Raw genomic sequence first — 16,022 nt, forward strand, 5'->3', positions numbered from 1 at the left:
ATCCCACACCCTCTGTATCCTTTATAAAGCCCAGTATAGCCCACATTGTAGGTAGTGGACCAATTCTTGTTTAATAGAATGATGAATAAGTTACCTTCCTCTCTTTTGTAATAGGAAAGCTGAGGCCAGAGAGTTTATTTTTTAAAAATTTTGACACACTCAGCTTCAAAGATAAAACACAAAGAAAAGCATTCCAAAGACAAAAGTGATTTTGTTCATATTTTATATTGGAGTATCTTAACTGTGGAGATTCTAATGTGTCGGTCCTGGGGGGATCTTAGGAGTCAGTATTTTAAAGTTTCCCAAATGTTTCCGATGTGCAGGTTGAGTGAAGTCCTGAGCTAGAAAAACGCAGAATGTTTCCCAAACCATATTGTGCAACAGAATCACCTAGGATAGTGCCTCTCAAACTTTAATGTGCACACAAATCACTTGGAGATCCTGTTTAAATGCAAGTTCTGATTCAGGAGGTCTGGGCTGAAGCCAAGATTCTGCATTTTCTAACAAGCTCTGGAGTTCGCCGGTGCTGCTGGTTCACGGATTATACACTGAGTAGCAGCAAGGCCCTAGGATGTTGGAGGAAATACAGATTCCTGAGTCCCACTCTCGGGGATTCTGATTCGCCTAGTTTTTAGTGAGACTCAACAATCTGCATTTTAAAAAGTTCCCTAAGGTGCTCTTGATGCCCAGACGGATTTACCAAAACCTGGGAACCAATCCTGGCTCATTAACCTCTTGTGTGACCTTAAGCAATTCTTTCCTCTCTATAGGTCTCATTTTCCTCCTCAAGGATAGATAAGTTGATTTCTTAGGCCCTTCCAGCTCTCACGTTTAAGGAAACCTCCATAACAGTTTAGGACCAATGGCGGCCTGAGTCTGAGAACTACAATCCCCACAATGCGCTGTGCTGCTCCGCTCCCTTGTGGGATCTTGAAAGAGGATCGTTCCTGGAGGCACTCCCCACAATCCTTTGCGGTGTTTCAAGGTGGCGGCGTCCAGGGGCGCCATGAGCGATCTGGAGAGCAGCAGCAGCAGCAGCAGCGATGAGGAGGAGCTGGACCGGTGCCGCGAGGCGGCCATGCCGGCCTGGGGCTTGGAGCAGCGCCCGAGGGGCCCGGAGAAGCCAAGAGCCGGTAGGGGACTATGTTCGGGGAGTCTGGCCGAAGGGCGCAGGATCTTCCCCTGCGGCCTGAGGATGGATGGTGAAGAGGGAGTCCCTGGAATTAGACTTCTTTCCGCGAGGAGGCTCCAGGGCCTGGGTGGGGTTCAGAGTCAAAGCGCGGACAAGTTCAGCAGGGAGGGTTGTTCCATTATCCCCGTCAGAGAAACCAAGTCACCTGAATGTCTCTTGACTTTGCTTCCCTGGGTCCATCCTAACTGTCGCACTCTGGGCAGCCCACCACCTCTCCGAGGTGCCTGCGACCCTTACTGGGTTTTCGCGTCCAGCCTTTCCCCGCCTCCAACACTTTCTCACTCCCTGGGGCTGCCAGCGAGCTGTGTCCTACACGTCTCTCTGACCGTGACTCCCTAGTGCCTTGGAAATAAATCCCAAACCCCTTAAGGGTACCTAATCCCGGACAAAATCCAGAGGGTCCGTGAATCTGAATGGGAAAAATATTTCATCTTTACTTTCATTAATCTCTGTTTGAAATTTAGCATCTCTTTCCATCATGCATGTGAACAACAAGCCACAGTAGTTTTGGCAATACCTGTTACTTTGTCTTAACAAAAGTCGCAGATTTTCAAATCCCATTACAGTCTTTGCAGATACATCAGAAATATTTTATTCATAATAAAATGTTGAAAAAAATTATTTCCACTCATCCCTGCTTTTAAAATTACAGTAATTTTTAGACCCATCAGTAGATCTTATTTAATACATTAACGAAGAAGCACATATATTGATACTATCCCAAATTTGGCTTTTTACTATTAATGATAACTGAATTTCAGTATCATTGGTTTTCTTTGTAATCCTATGTGTGACATTTTTTGCATCTAAAACATTCTGAGAAGGGATCCAGGCTTTACCAGACTGCCAGAGCAGGCCATGGCAAAGAGCCCCTGCTTTTGTTGAAAAGGACTTACAAGCCCTTTGGTAATCCATTCCCTGCCTGCCTGTCCCTTTTTGCCTTCCTGCCATACTGCACACTTCCCGTAGGTAGGCTCCAGACCATACTGTGGGCACCACAACTCTGCAGTTTTCTCTTCACTTTCTATAGGCAGAAATGCCTTTCCATCCCCATCACTTACTAGCAGTAAGAAATTTGGGCAAGGTACTTAAATCTCACTGTACTTAAATTTCCTCATCTGTAAAGTGGGGGTAATGGTAGTACCTACCCCGTAAGGTTAAGAAGGAACTGAGATGATGTATGTGCAGTGCTTGGCGCACATTAAAGGCCCAATAAATAGCAGCAATTATGTGATCGGTCTCTTTCCATGGACTGCTTTCCCCCTCCTGTCTGACTCCCACTCATCCTTTAATAATACAGCTGAGACACCATCTCTTCGGGAAAGCTGGGTTACATGCCTTCTCTCCACCATCATCATGATTTGTGTGATTCCCTTCGTATATAATGCTTTCCTTTCTTCTACAATTGCCTCTTTATTTATCCTGTCTTTTTTCCTTTCATCCCTGCATCCCCAGCACCTAGAGTCAACTCTGGCCTGTACTTGATCCACAAATATTTATTGAGCGAGAGGTTACATGATGTGAACTTCACGAGGGCTGGTATCCCTTCACCACGGTATCCCCAGGGCCTACACAGGGGTCAGGAAAATAGTTCTTAAATAAATGAACTTGCCGGAAAGGCACCTCTAATGAATGTGGAGGCTGAGACCCCAGCAAGACTCCCAGTCCAGTGATCAACATAACTGAGCCCCCTTCTTCTCTCTCTTCCACAGCACTTAGCACACAGCCAAGCACATAGTAGGCACTCAATAAATGCTGGAATCAAATTACACTTGCTTGTCCAGCATGGTGGTTAAGGGGGGGCCTCTGGAGCCAGATGGCCTGGGTCCTCATCCCAACTCTGTCGCTTATTAGCTGTTTGACCCTGGCTAAGCTATTTTACATCTCCTTGCCTCAGTTTCCTCTTCTGCAAAATGGGGATAATGGTAACCCCCACCCCATGGGGTCATTGGAAATATTCAATGAGTTATACATGTAAATCCCATAAAATAGTGCTCGGCACACAACTGATGCTATAGTCGTTTCTTCTATAAATGCTTTGGTGTTCGTTATTTTCACAGGTGCTGCAAATACTCAGTTGCCAACCACCCAACCGAGCCTCAGGTACTGTGCACTTTGGGTTCACATTTCACGCATTCATTCATTGATATTCCTCCCCTGCTGTGTGCCAGAGGCTATTAGACCCTGGGATGTCAGTGCGAACCAGACACGTCTTCCCCACCCTCATAGGGGCAGCTTCTGAGCTGGCAGGAAGTGAGGTCCTTTTCGTGTGTGTTGTAGGCACAAGGTGGATGAGCACGAACAAGACGGCAACGAGCTGCAGACCACCCCTGAATTCCGAGCGCACGTAGCTAAGATGCTGGGAGCCCTGCTGGACAGGTAACCTGCCCTTATTCATTAATACGAAGAGTAAGGGCTCCCATGGCCTGGAAGCTCAGAGTGTGTAAGTCGGCATCGCGGCAACCATTTGGCATCTGTCACCTCATCGCTTCATAATCACTCTACCACGAAGGTCCTGTCGTTGTCCTTCTTCTCTAGATGTGGCAACGGGCTCCCCTCTGTGAGAGGAAGCATTTGCTTGAAGTCGCAGGGAGGAAGGAGCAGAGTGGCTTTGACTCCAAAGGCCCTGCTCTTAACCACTGTGCAGTCCTGCTACCACGAGAGGAAGAGGGGAACCCAAGCTCATTCCCTCTGCAAGAGGGCAAGGGACCGACTGAATTCCTATTTCTTGGGTGCTTTCTGTATGCCAGGCACTGTGAGAATACAGTCTGTAAAGATCCAGGGCAGCATTCCCAAAATAGGTGCCTAGAAATGCGAGTCCAGAGTGTGGCTCTTGACAAAAGGGGTCCAACAGCAAAGAGGTGGAGAAACGCTGCACTCTGCATACCCCCGTGCCTGGGAGATTTAGATTCCTAATAGTGTGTTCAAGGCCCTGAGAAGTCCTGCAGTAAAGAGACCTGTGTAACTTTGTTTAGCCCAGCATCTTGTGAATTCATTTGGCCATAATGCCTCTGTTCCATGGATGACTGATGGCGTGTCATGGGACATGTGTCATGGGACATGTTCCGGTCTACATCCGGATGGTCTACATCCATCCCCACTTGACAGAGCCCTAGCAGGGTTTTTGTTGTTGTTGTTGTTTTTTTTTTTTTTTTTTTTTTTAACATCTTTATTGGAGTATAATTGCTTTACAATGGTATGTTAGCTTCAGCTTCACAACAAAATGAATCAGTTATATACATACATATATTCCCATATCTCTTCCCGCTTGCGTCTCCCTCCCTCCCACCCTCCCTATCCCACCCCTCCAGGCGGTCACAAAGCACCGAGCTGATCTCCCTGTGCTATGCGGCTGCTTCCCACTAGCTATTTACCTTATGTTTGGTAGTGTATATATGTCCATGCCTCTTTATCGCTTTGTCACCGTTTACCCTTCCCCCTCCCCATAACCTCAAGTCCATTCTCTAGTAAGTCTGTGTCTTTATTCCTGTTTCACCCCTAGGTTTTTCATGACATTTTTTTTTTAAATTCCATATATATGTGTTAGCATACGGTATTTGTCTCTCTCTTTCTGACTTACTTCACTCTGTATGACAGACTCTAGGTCTATCCACCTCATTACAAATAGCTCAATTTCGTCTCTTTTTATGGCTGAGTAATATTCCATTGTATATATGTGCCACATCTTCTTTATCCATTCATCCGATGATGGACACTTAGGTTGTTTCCATCTCTGGGCTATTGTAATAGAACTGCAATGAACATTTTGGTACATGACTCTTTTTGAATTATGGTTTTCTCAGGGTATATGCCCAGTAGTGGGATTGCTGGGTCATATGGTAGTTCTATTTGTAGCTTTTTAAGGAACCTCCATACTGTTCTCCACAGTGGCTGTATCAATTTACATTCCCACCAACAGTGTAAGAGGGTTCCCTTTTCTCCACACCCTCTCCAGCATCTATTGTTTCTAGATTTTTTGATGATGGCCATTCTGACTGGTGTGAGATGATATCTCATTGTAGTTTTGATTTGCATTTCTCTCATGATTAGTGATGTTGAGCATTCTTTCATGTGTTTGTTGGCACTCTGTATATCTTCTTTGGAGAAATGTCTATTTAGGTCTTCTGCCCATTTTTGGATTGGGTTGTTTGTTTTTTTGTTATTAAGCTGCATGAGCTGCTTATAAATTTTGGAGATCAATCCTTTGTCAGTTGCTTCATTTGCAAATATTTTCTCCCATTCTGAGGGTTGTCTTTTGGTCTTCTTTATGGTTTCCTTTGCTGCGCAAAAGCTTTGAAGTTTCATTAGGTCCCATTTGTTTACTCTTGTTTTTATTTCCATTTCTCTAGGAGGTGGGTCAAAGAGGACCTTGCTGTGATTTACATCATAGAGTGTTCTGCCTATGTTTTCCTCTAAGAGTTTGATAGTTTCTGGCCTTACATTTAGGTCTTTAATCCATTTTGAGCTTATTTTTGTGTATGGTGTTAGGGAGTGATCTAATTTCATACCTTTACATGTAGCTGTCCAGTTTTCCCAGCACCACTTATTGAATAGGCTGTCCTTTCTCCACTGTACATTTCTGCCTCCTTTGTCAAAGATAAGGTGACCATATGTGCGTGGGTTTATCTCTGGGCTTTCTATCCTGTTCCATTGATCTATCTTTCTGTTTTTGTGCCAGTACCATACCGTCTTGATAACTGTAGCTTTGTAGTATAGTCTGAAGTCTGGGAGCCTGATTCCTCCAGTTCCTTCTTTCGTTCTCAAGATTGCTTTGGCTATTCGGGGTCTTTTGTGTTTCCATACAAATTGTGAAATTTTTTGTTCTAGTTCTGTGAAAAATGCCAGTGGTAGTTTGATAGGGATTGCATTGAATCTATAGATTGCTTTGGGTAGTAGAGTCATTTTCACAATGTTGATTCTTCCAATCCAAGAACATGGTATATCTCTCCATCTATTTGTATCATCTTTAATTTCTTTCATCAGTGTCTTATAATTTTCTGCATACAGATCTTTTGTCTCCCTAGGTAGGTTTATTCCTAGATATTTTATTCTTTTTGTTGCAATGGTAAATGGGAGTGTTTTCTTGATTTCACTTTCAGATTTTTCATCATTAGTATATAGGAATGCCAGAGATTTCTGTGCATTCATTTTGTATCCTGCCACTTTACCAAATTCATTGATTAGCTCTAGTAGTTTTCTGGTAGCATCTTTAGGGTTCTCTATGTATAGGATCATGTCATCTGCAAACAGTGACAGCTTTACTTCTTCTTTTCCGATTTGGATTCCTTTTATTTCCTTTTCTTCTCTGATTGCTGTGGCTAAAACTTCCAAAACTATGTTGAATAAGAGTGGTGAGAGTGGGCAACCTTGTCTTGTTCCTGATCTTAGTGGAAATGCTTTCAGTTTTTCACCATTGAGGATGATGTTTGCTGTGGGCTTGTCATATATGGCCTTTATTATGTTGAGGAAAGTTCCCTCTATGCCTACTTTCTGGAGGGTTTTTATCATAAATGGGTGTTGAATTTTGTCAGAAGCTTTCTCTGCATCTATTGAGATGATCATATGGTTTTTCTCCTTCAGTTTGTTAATATGGTTTATCACATTGATAGATTTGCGTATATTGAAGAATCCTTGCATTCCTGGAATAAACCCCACTTGATCATGGTGTATGATCCTTTTAATGTGCTGTTGGATTCTGTTTGCTAGTATTTTGTTGAGGATTTTTGCATCTATGTTCATCAGTGATATTGGCCTGTAGTTTTCTTTCTTTGTGACATCCTTGTCTGGTTTTGGTATCAAGGTGATGGTGGCCTCGTAGAAGGAGTTTGGGAGTGTTCCTCCCTCTGCTGTATTTTGGAAGAGTTTGAGAAGGATAGGTGTTAGCTCTTCTCTAAATGTTTGATAGAATTCGCCTGTGAAGCCATCTGGTCCTGGGCTTTTCTTTGTTGGAAGATTTTTAATCACAGTTTCAATTTCAGTGCTTGTGATTGGTCTGTTCATATTTTCTATTTCTTCCTGATTCAGTCTTGGCAGGTTGTGCATTTCCAAGAATTTGTCCATTTCTTCCAGATTGTCCATTTTATTGGCATAGAGTTGCTTGTAGTAATCTCTCATGATCTCTTTTATTTCTGCAGTGTCAGTTGTTACCTCTCCTTTTTCATTTCTAATTCTATTGATTTGAGTCTTCTCCCTTTTTTTCTTGATGAGTCTGGCTAGTGGTTTATCTATTTTGTTTATCTTCTCAAAGAACCAGCTTTTAGTTTTATTGATCTTTGCTATTGTTTCCTTCTTTTTCATTTATTTCTGATCTGATTTTTATGATTTCTTTCCTTCTGCTAGCTTTGGGGTTTTTTTGTTCTTCTTTCTCTAATTGCTTGAGGTGCAAGGTTAGGTTGTTTATTCGAGATGTTTCCTGCTTCTTAAGGTGGGCTTGTATTGCTATAAACTTCCCCCTTAGAACTGCTTTTGCTGCATCCCACAGGTTTTGGGTCGTTGTGTCTCCATTGTCGTTTGTTTCTAGGTATTTTTTGATTTCCTCTTTGATTTCTTCAGTGGTCACTTCATTATTAAGTAGTGTATTGTTTAGCCTCCATGTGTTTGTATTTTTTACAGATCTTTTCCTGTAATTGATATCTAGTCTCATGGCGTTGTGGTCAGAAAAGATACTTGATACAATTTCAATTTTCTTAAATTTACCAAGGCTTGATTTGTGCCCCAAGATATGATCTATCCTGGAGAATGTTCCATGAGCACTTGAGAAAAATGTGTATTCTGTTGTTTTTGGATGGAATGTCCTATAAATATCAATTAACTCCATCTCGTTTAATGTATCATTTAAAGCTTGTGTTTCCTTATTTATTTTCATTTTGGATGATCTGTCCATTGGTGAAAGTGGGGTGTTAAAGTCCCCTACTATGAATGTGTTACTGTCGATTTCCCCTTTTATGGTTGTCAGTATTTGCCTTATGTATTGAGGTGCACCTAAGTTGGGTGCATAAATATTTACAATTGTTATATCTTCCTCTTGGATCGATCCCTTGATCATTATGTAGTGTCCTTCTTTGTCTCTTCTAATAGTCTTTGTTTTAAAGTCTATTTTGTCTGATATGAGAATTGCTACTCCAGCTTTCTTTTGGTTTCCATTTGCATGAAATACCTTTTTCCATCCCCTTACTTTCAGTCTGTATGTGTCTCTAGGTCTGAAGTGGGTCTCTTGTAGACAGCAAATATATGGGTCTTGTTTTTGTATCCATTCAGCCAATCTGTGTCTTTTGGTGGGAGCATTTAGTCCATTTACATTTAAGGTAATTATCGATATGTGTGTTCCTATTCCCATTTTCTTAATTGTTTTGGGTTCATTATTGTAGGTCCTTTTCTTCTTTTGTGTTTCTTGCCTAGAGAAGTTCTTTTAGCAGTTGTTGTAGAGCTGGTTTGGTGGTGCTGAACTCTCTCAGCTTTTGCTTGTCTGTAAAGGTTTTAATTTCTCCATCAAATCTGAATGAGATCCTTGCTGGGTAAAGTAATCTTGGTTGCAGGTTTTTCTCCTTCAACACTTTCAATATGTCCTGCCACTCCCTTCTGCCTTGCAGAGTTTCTGCTGAAAGATCAGCTGTTAACCTTATGGGGATTCCCTTGTGTGTTATTTGTTGTTTTTCCCTTGCTGCTTTTAATATGTTTTCTTTGTATTTAATTTTTGACAGTTTGATTAATATGTGTCTTGGCGTATTTCTCCTTGGATTTATCCTGTATGGGACTCTCTGTGCTTCCTGGACTTGATTAACTATTTCTTTTCCCATATTAGGGAAGTTTTCAACTATAATCTCTTCAAATATTTTCTCAGTCCCTTTCTTTTTCTCTTCTTCTTCTGGAACCCCTATAATTCGAATGTTGGTGCGTTTAATGTTGTCCCAGAGGTCTCTGAGACTGTCCTCAGTTCTTTTCATTCTTTTTTCTTTTTTCTGCTCTGCAGTAGTTATTTCCACTATTTTATCTTCCAGGTCACTTATCCGTTCTTCTGCCTCAGTTATTCTGCTATTGATCCCATCTAGAGTATTTTTAATTTCATTTATTGTGTTGTTCATCGTTGCTTGTTTCATCTTTAGTTCTTCTAGGTCCTTGTTAACTGATTCTTGCAATTTGTCCATTCTGTTGTCCATTCTATCTCCAAGATTTCGGATCAACCTTACTATCATTATTCTGAATTCTTTTTCAGGTAGACTGCCTATTTCCTCTTCATTTGTTAGGTCTGGTGGGTTTTTATCTTGCTCCTTCATCTGCTGTGTGTTTTTCTGTCTTTTCATTTTGCTTATCTTACTGTGTTTGGGGTCTCCTTTTTTGCAGGCTGAAGGTTCGTAGTTCCTGTTGTTTTTTGTGTCTGTCCCCAGTGGCTAAGGTTGGTTCAGTGGGTTGTGTAGGCTTCCTGGTGGAGGGTACTAGTGCCTGTGTTCTGGTGGATGAGGCTGGATCTTGTCTTTCTGGTGGGCAGGTCCACGTCTGGTGGTGTGTTTTGGGGTGTCTGTAGACTTACTATGATTTTGGGCAGCCTCTCTGCTAATGGGTGGGGTTGTGTTCCTGTCTTGCTAGTTGTTTGGCATAGGATGTCTAGCACTGTAGCTTGCTGGTCGTTGAGTGAAGCTGGGTGCTGGCATTGAGATGGAGATCTCTCGGAGATTTTTGCTGTTTGATATTATGTGGAGCTGGGAGGCCTCTTGTGGACCAGTGTCCTGAAGTTGGCTCTCCCACCTCAGAGGCACAGCACTGACTCCTGGCTGCAGCACCAAGAGCCTTTCATCCACAGGGCTCCTTAATTTGGGATGATTCGTTGTCTATTCAGGTATTCCACAGATGCAGGGTATATCAAGTTGATTGTGGAGCTTTAATCCGCTGCTTCTGAGGCTGCTGGGAGAGATTTCCCTTTCTCTTCTTTGTTCTGACAGTTCCCAGGGGCTCAGCTTTGGATTTGGCCCCGCCTGTGTGTGTAGGTCGCCGGAGGGCGTCTGTTCTTTGCTCGGACAGGACGGGGTTAAAGGAGCCGCTGATTCGGAGGCTCTGGCTCACCCAGGCCGGGGGGTAGGGAGGGTCACGGAGTGCGGGGCGGGCCTGCAGCGGCAGAGGCCGGCGTGACGCTGCAGCCTGAGGGCGCCGTGCGCTCTCCCGGGGGAGCCGTCCCTGGATCCCGGGACCCTGGCAGTGGCGGGCTGCACAGGCTCCCCGGAAGGGCGTGTGGCTAGTGACCTGTGCTCGCACACAGACCTCCTGGCGGCGGCAGCAGCGGCCTCAGCGTCCCATGTCCGTCTCTGGGCTCCGCAATCTTAGCCGCGGCTCGCGCCCGTCCCTGGAGCCCTCTCAAGCAGCGCTCTTAATCCCCTCTCCTCGTGCACCAGGAAACAAAGAGGGACGTAAAAGTCTCTTGCCTCTTCGGCAGGTCCAGACCCCTCCCCGGACTCTCTCCCGGCCAGCCGCGGCGCACCAACGCCCTGCAGGCTGTGTTCACGCCGCCAACCTCAGTCCTCTTCCAGCGCTCCGACAAAAGCCGGAGCCTCAGCTCCCAGTCCCGCCCGCCCCGGCGGGCGAGCAGACAAGCCTCTCGGCTGGTGAGTGCCGGTCGGCCCGATCCTCTGCGCTGGAATCTGTCCGCTTTGCCCTCCGCACCCCTGTTGCTGTGTTCTCCTCCGCGGCTCCCAAGCTCCCCCACTCCGCCTCCCGAAGTCTCCACCCGCGAAGGGGCTTCCTAGTGTGTGGACACTTTTCCTCCTTCACAGCTCTCTCCCGCTGGTGCAGGACCCGTCCCTATCCTTTTGTCTCTGTTTAGTTTTTTCTTTTGCCCTAACCAGGTACGTGGGGGGTTCCTTGCCTTTTGGGAGGTCTGAGGTCTTCTGCCAGCGTTCAGTAGGTGCTCTGTAGGAGTTGTTCCACGCGTAGATGTACTTCTGGTGTATCTGTGGAGAGGAAGGTGATCTCCGCGTCTTACTCTTCCGCCATCTTCCTGGAAGTCTCCAACCCTTCTGTTGTTGTTTTTTAATATTTATTTATTTATTTGGTGGCAACGGGTCTTAGTTGCCACTCCAGGTCTCCTTAGTTGTGACATGCAAACTCTTAGTTGCAGCATGCATGTGGGATCTAGTTTCCTGACCAGGGATCGAACCCGGGCCCCCTTCATTGGAAACGCAGCGTCTTATCCACTGTGCCACCAGTGAAGTCCCCAGCCTAGCAGGTTTTGAAAAGGAGATTGAGGGTGTTCAGGCCATAGTCCTTCAATTAGAAGTAGTCATTGAAAAAGGACAAATAAGTCTTCCCAAAGTGCACACCAGCTGCTCTTCCCAGACAGAATGTTGGGCCAGGCCTCAGCAGCCTGCACCCTCATGGCATTAGTGCCAGTCCCCCAACCTGGGAATGTGTTAAACATGTTTAGGAAGGTCAGTTAGCATCTCAGCCCATGAGAGCGGTTTTTCTCCATGATGGTTCGGCTTCAGGGTGACCAGGGCCTGCCTGGCATTGCAGTGATCCACGATGGGTGCTTCCCTAGGTGGAAATCCAACAGGATGCGGGTTACACGCGGTCAGGATATTCCCTGCAGTGTTCCCATATTTCTCTCCAAAGAAATGATACTCCACTTGGTCCCTTGTGTTAGATCAGGGTTTCTCATCTTGGCACTATGGACATTTTGGACTGGATCGTCCGTGGTTGTGCAGGGCTATACCGTGCATGTAGGATGGTTCGCAGCATCCTTGGCCTCTATCCATGTGATATTAGTAGCGTCTCTCCACCAGCTGTGACAACCAACTGTGTCTCCAGTCATTGCCTGGTGTCCCCTGCGGACCAACGTTGAACCACTGGGTTAGATACTACCCAGGTCAGGGGCGGCGCCCAGTTGGGCCAGACGGCGTCTCCGCTCCCTCTCCCCAGACCGCGTCCCACACAGGACTTCGGGGAGGCCTCTGGCACCTACAGAAGGCAGTTAGGAGAAGCACCCAGTGCACTGCTGTGTTCGCTGCGAGGATGTTGCTGAGAGCGTCAGTCTCTGCGGTGCGTGTGAGGTGACTGCCCCGACAGCATTCCCCCAAGACCTGCTTCCTGGTCTCGTCAGTTCTTCCCACTCTCTCTGTGCTTCTAGGGAAAGGGGGTCCTGTGAAGCTCATTGCTTATCTTGACAACAGTAGTCATCTTCAGCATCGTTGTAGCTGCTGTTTACTGAGCACTGGCTTGCAGCCAGGCTCTGTGCTCAGGGCTTGGTATCCACTGTCTCATTTAATTCTTGTGACAGCCCTCGGAGGCGGGGACTCTTATTACTCGCAGTGTAGAGACGGGTAACAAAGGCTCAGAGAGGTGAAGTCCCTTGTTAGTAAGTGACAAAATCAGGATTCAAAACCCAGGTCTGAAGTCTGAAAAAGGTCGGTGGGTTGTAGCAAAGTCAGTTTCCCAGTTGTGATAATGGACCCTAGTTACACGCAGTGTCACCAGAGGGAGAAACGGGGTGGGGGGGAGTCCGTGGATCTCCCCGTATTATTTCTTGGCACTGTAAGTCAATCTACAATTAGCTCAAGTTTTTAAAAATTTAAAAAAAACAAACAACAACAAAAAAAACAGGTCTGCCCTGCTCTAGGAGCTGACCTCTGAACTGTTTTTTTCTAGACTGGTCATATTTCCCTTTTCGTGCTTGCTGCCAGGAAGTTCAGAACAAAATGTGTACCCTCTGTCTAGCAAGTGTGTAGGGCTTCCTGGCCACACGTCTGGCTCTTTCTGTCCTTCCTGCTCTTGTTTTCTCTTTGCCTTATTTGAAATTGCACTCATTTTGTTGTACTGTGAGTATCTTCAAAACTTCTTCAGCACTTTCTGGAATAAAGTAGGGTTTAAACCAGTGAGGCACCGCAGTTTGAGCTGGCACTATGGACATTTGCGTCCCCATCAGGCCGGGGTGCTCTCCGCCTTTGCACTTAGTATCACATTACCCTACTCCCTCCACTTAAAGGGAGAAAGGCAAGTTTTAATTAAAAAGAATTTTCATTGTTACCTAGAATCTCATCTTAAATCCACCATCTCTTCCCTTAGCTCCATTACTATCTCAGAAGTAGTGAAGGAGCCAAGAAAGGCTGAGGTACCGAGAGGCGTCCTGGAGGATGACGGTGAGCGGTTATGCTTTCCTTTATTAAGCGCCTCCCGTGAGTCTGGAGCTGGGAAATACGTTTTTGGCATTTTATCTTCTTTCATCCCTGCAGCCCCTGTCCGAGGCATGTATTATAAGGTGATCCTGTTCACAGGGGGGAATCGTGAGGGGACTGGATCTCTGAGGAATGCAGACGCTGGCCCAAGGTGACCCTAAGCAGGAGCGCCTAGCCACTGCACTCTGCAGCCTCTCCCACATGGGTCTCTGTCCCCTGCCCAACTCATTAGCCACTCTGCGAGCTGCCTTAGGCGGGAGGCTCAGCTGCTGACTCCCTGAAGCCTCTGAGGGCTTGCTGACTTGATTCGGCAGCCGGCATCCCCTCAAGCACCCCATCCTCTCGCTGCAGCAGGTAGCAAGTGTGCCTCTCATCCCACGAGGCACCGTTTTGTAGTTAGACAGGAGTGATGACCACTGGACTGGGAGCTCCTTGAGGGCAGACACGGGGCAGCCTCGGCCCCTGGGGTGCCCCTGGCGGTGCTGACTCCGCCCCTGTGGGTTGCAGGCTTCCGCCTTTTCTTCACGTCCATCCCTGGAGGCCCTGAGAAGGAAGCTGCTCCCCAGCCCCGCCGGAAACGGTTGCCTTCCAGCTCCAGGTGAGATGGCACACCCACTCCTCCAGTTCCCTCGTTGTTGCCTGTGTTCTGTCTTGGCCAGTCCCCCTGCCCCCGAAATAGCCAGGCCAACTCCAGTGAGGTCCAGGCCCAGAAGGAGCCCTGTCAGTAGCTGGGGAAATAGTACCTCAGTGGGAGGGGGAAGAGTTTCCACTGGCCGTTGGCTTTGGATGTTTACTGCTTTCCGAGCACCCGTCTTGTGCCGGACACTGCACTCCTGGGACATCCCTGTGAGGCCTGGGCTCTGTTAAGATCCCCAATTTATAGATGAAGACACTGAGGGTCAGAGAGGTTAAGTCACAATGTGAGGTCACACAGCCGTGAAGCAGAGAAGCCAGTATTGGAACCCAGCTCTGCCTCACTGCCAAGCCTGAGTTCTCCAACTGCCACCCTCTGTCTGTGGCCGCTCTCTGGTGGCTTGGACAGAGGCAGCGAGAGGTGGCTTCGGGGCCCCGTCCCGACTCCAGCTGACTCGGCCTGCACTCCCGTTGCAGCAGCGAGGACGGCGACGAGTTGCAGCGCTGCCGGGAGGCGGCTGTGTCAGCCTCTGACATCATCCAGGAGTCCGCCATCCACGGCCCTGGCAACATGGAGAAAAAGGCAAAGAAGAAGAAAAGGAAGTGGAAAAAGAAAGCCAAGGAGGACAGCACCAACCTCGCCCCCGCGGCCACCACCGCAAGCAAGGCCGCATCTGGGGAGCAGGGAAGGGAGTCTGCCAGGCTCAACGGAGACCAGGCACCGTTTGGGACCAAAAAGAAGAAAAGGAAGAAAAAGGCAAAGAGGGCCAGTGAGACCTCCCCGTCCCCGCCAGCAAAGAGCGCAGCAGCCGTGCCTGCAAACTGAGCCCAGCCTGTGAGCACGGGGCCCAGCTCAGGGAGCTACGGGGGACAAGGCATGTCCAAGCCCCGCCTCCCTCTCCAAGTGCAAGGACTTGGCTAGCAAGTCTAGACGTCGCCCATGACTGGGGCTGGCCCAAGGGCCGGGGCAAAGAAGCGGTTGTAGGGCGAGCAAAGCCTGCCCTTCTGTGCTCCCACTGGGGCTGGGGCAGACCCGTGGTACCAGAACATTCTGTGGTCTCAGGAAGAAGGAGGAGCCTCCCAGTCATTGAAGGCTGATGGCCAAGTGGTAGAGCCTCCGCCGCCTCAGCCTGGTGTGGGACATGACCTGAAGAAAACGAGGGAGGGTGTCCCCGAGATGCCAAGCCCCAGGAGGAGTTTTGTGCATCTCCCTCCAAGCCACACAGACCTGATATAACATTGTCTGGAAAAGAAGGAGAGAGATCCCTGCCTCCACCTGGTTTTCCAGAATTTTCTTTCTTCACATTGTGAATACACCATGCATGATCATGTCTCTGAGCCAACTGGATAATTGAAAATAAATTGTCGAGGGACCCAGAATGTAACAGAGGGATTTGGGTGCCGCCCTCGTGTCTGTGCTGAATCCTGATGAGCCACTATAAGTAAGCATCACACAGGAGGGGTCCTGCCTACACCCCCAGAAGTCTTCCCCTACCCCAGCGTCAAGACTTCAGGAAGTGTCACAGCACTCGTGGCCTGGGGGATTCGTGGACCCATGTATCCTGCAAGAAGGAGCAGAAGTTCAAGGTGAAGGTGAAGTGCTGGCTTCGTTGCCTGGCCTTGGAGATTCGGCAAAGCAAGGAAGACAGAGGTGGGATGTGAGAGCATGTGTGCCGGCCCCATCCCTCCTTGGGCTCCTGGTCCCCTTCCGCCCCCCCGAGCCTGCCCAATCCCATCTGGGCGATGTGTGGACAAGCAAGACGTTTCAACATGTTCCTTATTTACTTTACTAAGAGTTAAATAAATGTACAGGCTCGCCCTTAGCCAGCTGCAAGCTGCAGGGGATGCCAGTTCCCACCGGCTCCTTCCTCAGTCCAGGATGGAGGCAGTCCACTAGGGCTGGGTTCTCTGCAGCAGCCCCAGGGAGATGAGCCCTTGGTTGGCATGGCTCCCTTGTCCCTCAGGACCTCAGCCTCCCCGGGATGGGGGGCTGCGAACGCCTCCCCTCAGCTAGCTGGGCGCCAAGCTTCCAGGCGGCA

The 16,022-nt window shown here is 47.5% G+C and overlaps 1 protein-coding gene across 4 annotated transcripts; it reads left to right on the forward strand.

The window, feature by feature from the left end:
- Positions 1 to 949: 949 nt before the first annotated feature.
- On the forward strand, positions 950 to 15,806 carry C14H12orf43 (chromosome 14 C12orf43 homolog). 4 transcript variants are annotated; one of them, XM_060121655.1, is made up of 7 exons: positions 950 to 1,133; positions 3,253 to 3,295; positions 3,473 to 3,571; positions 13,241 to 13,314; positions 13,408 to 13,419; positions 13,858 to 13,948; positions 14,464 to 15,806. In XM_060121655.1, exons 1-7 carry the CDS (start codon positions 1,007 to 1,009, stop codon positions 14,807 to 14,809), a joined length of 792 nt encoding a protein of 263 aa, XP_059977638.1. In that variant the 5' UTR covers positions 950 to 1,006; the 3' UTR covers positions 14,810 to 15,806. The 4 variants fall into 4 exon arrangements, with proteins under 4 accessions (XP_059977638.1, XP_059977637.1, XP_059977639.1 ...); XM_060121654.1 differs by having other exon boundaries at positions 951 to 1,133; positions 14,461 to 15,806; XM_060121656.1 differs by lacking the exon at positions 13,408 to 13,419 and having other exon boundaries at positions 951 to 1,133; positions 14,461 to 15,806.
- Positions 15,807 to 16,022: the final 216 nt, after the last annotated feature.

This window comes from Lagenorhynchus albirostris, chromosome 14 (assembly GCF_949774975.1).
Source record: "Lagenorhynchus albirostris chromosome 14, mLagAlb1.1, whole genome shotgun sequence".
In the NCBI taxonomy this organism is placed as follows: domain Eukaryota; kingdom Metazoa; phylum Chordata; class Mammalia; order Artiodactyla; family Delphinidae; genus Lagenorhynchus; species Lagenorhynchus albirostris.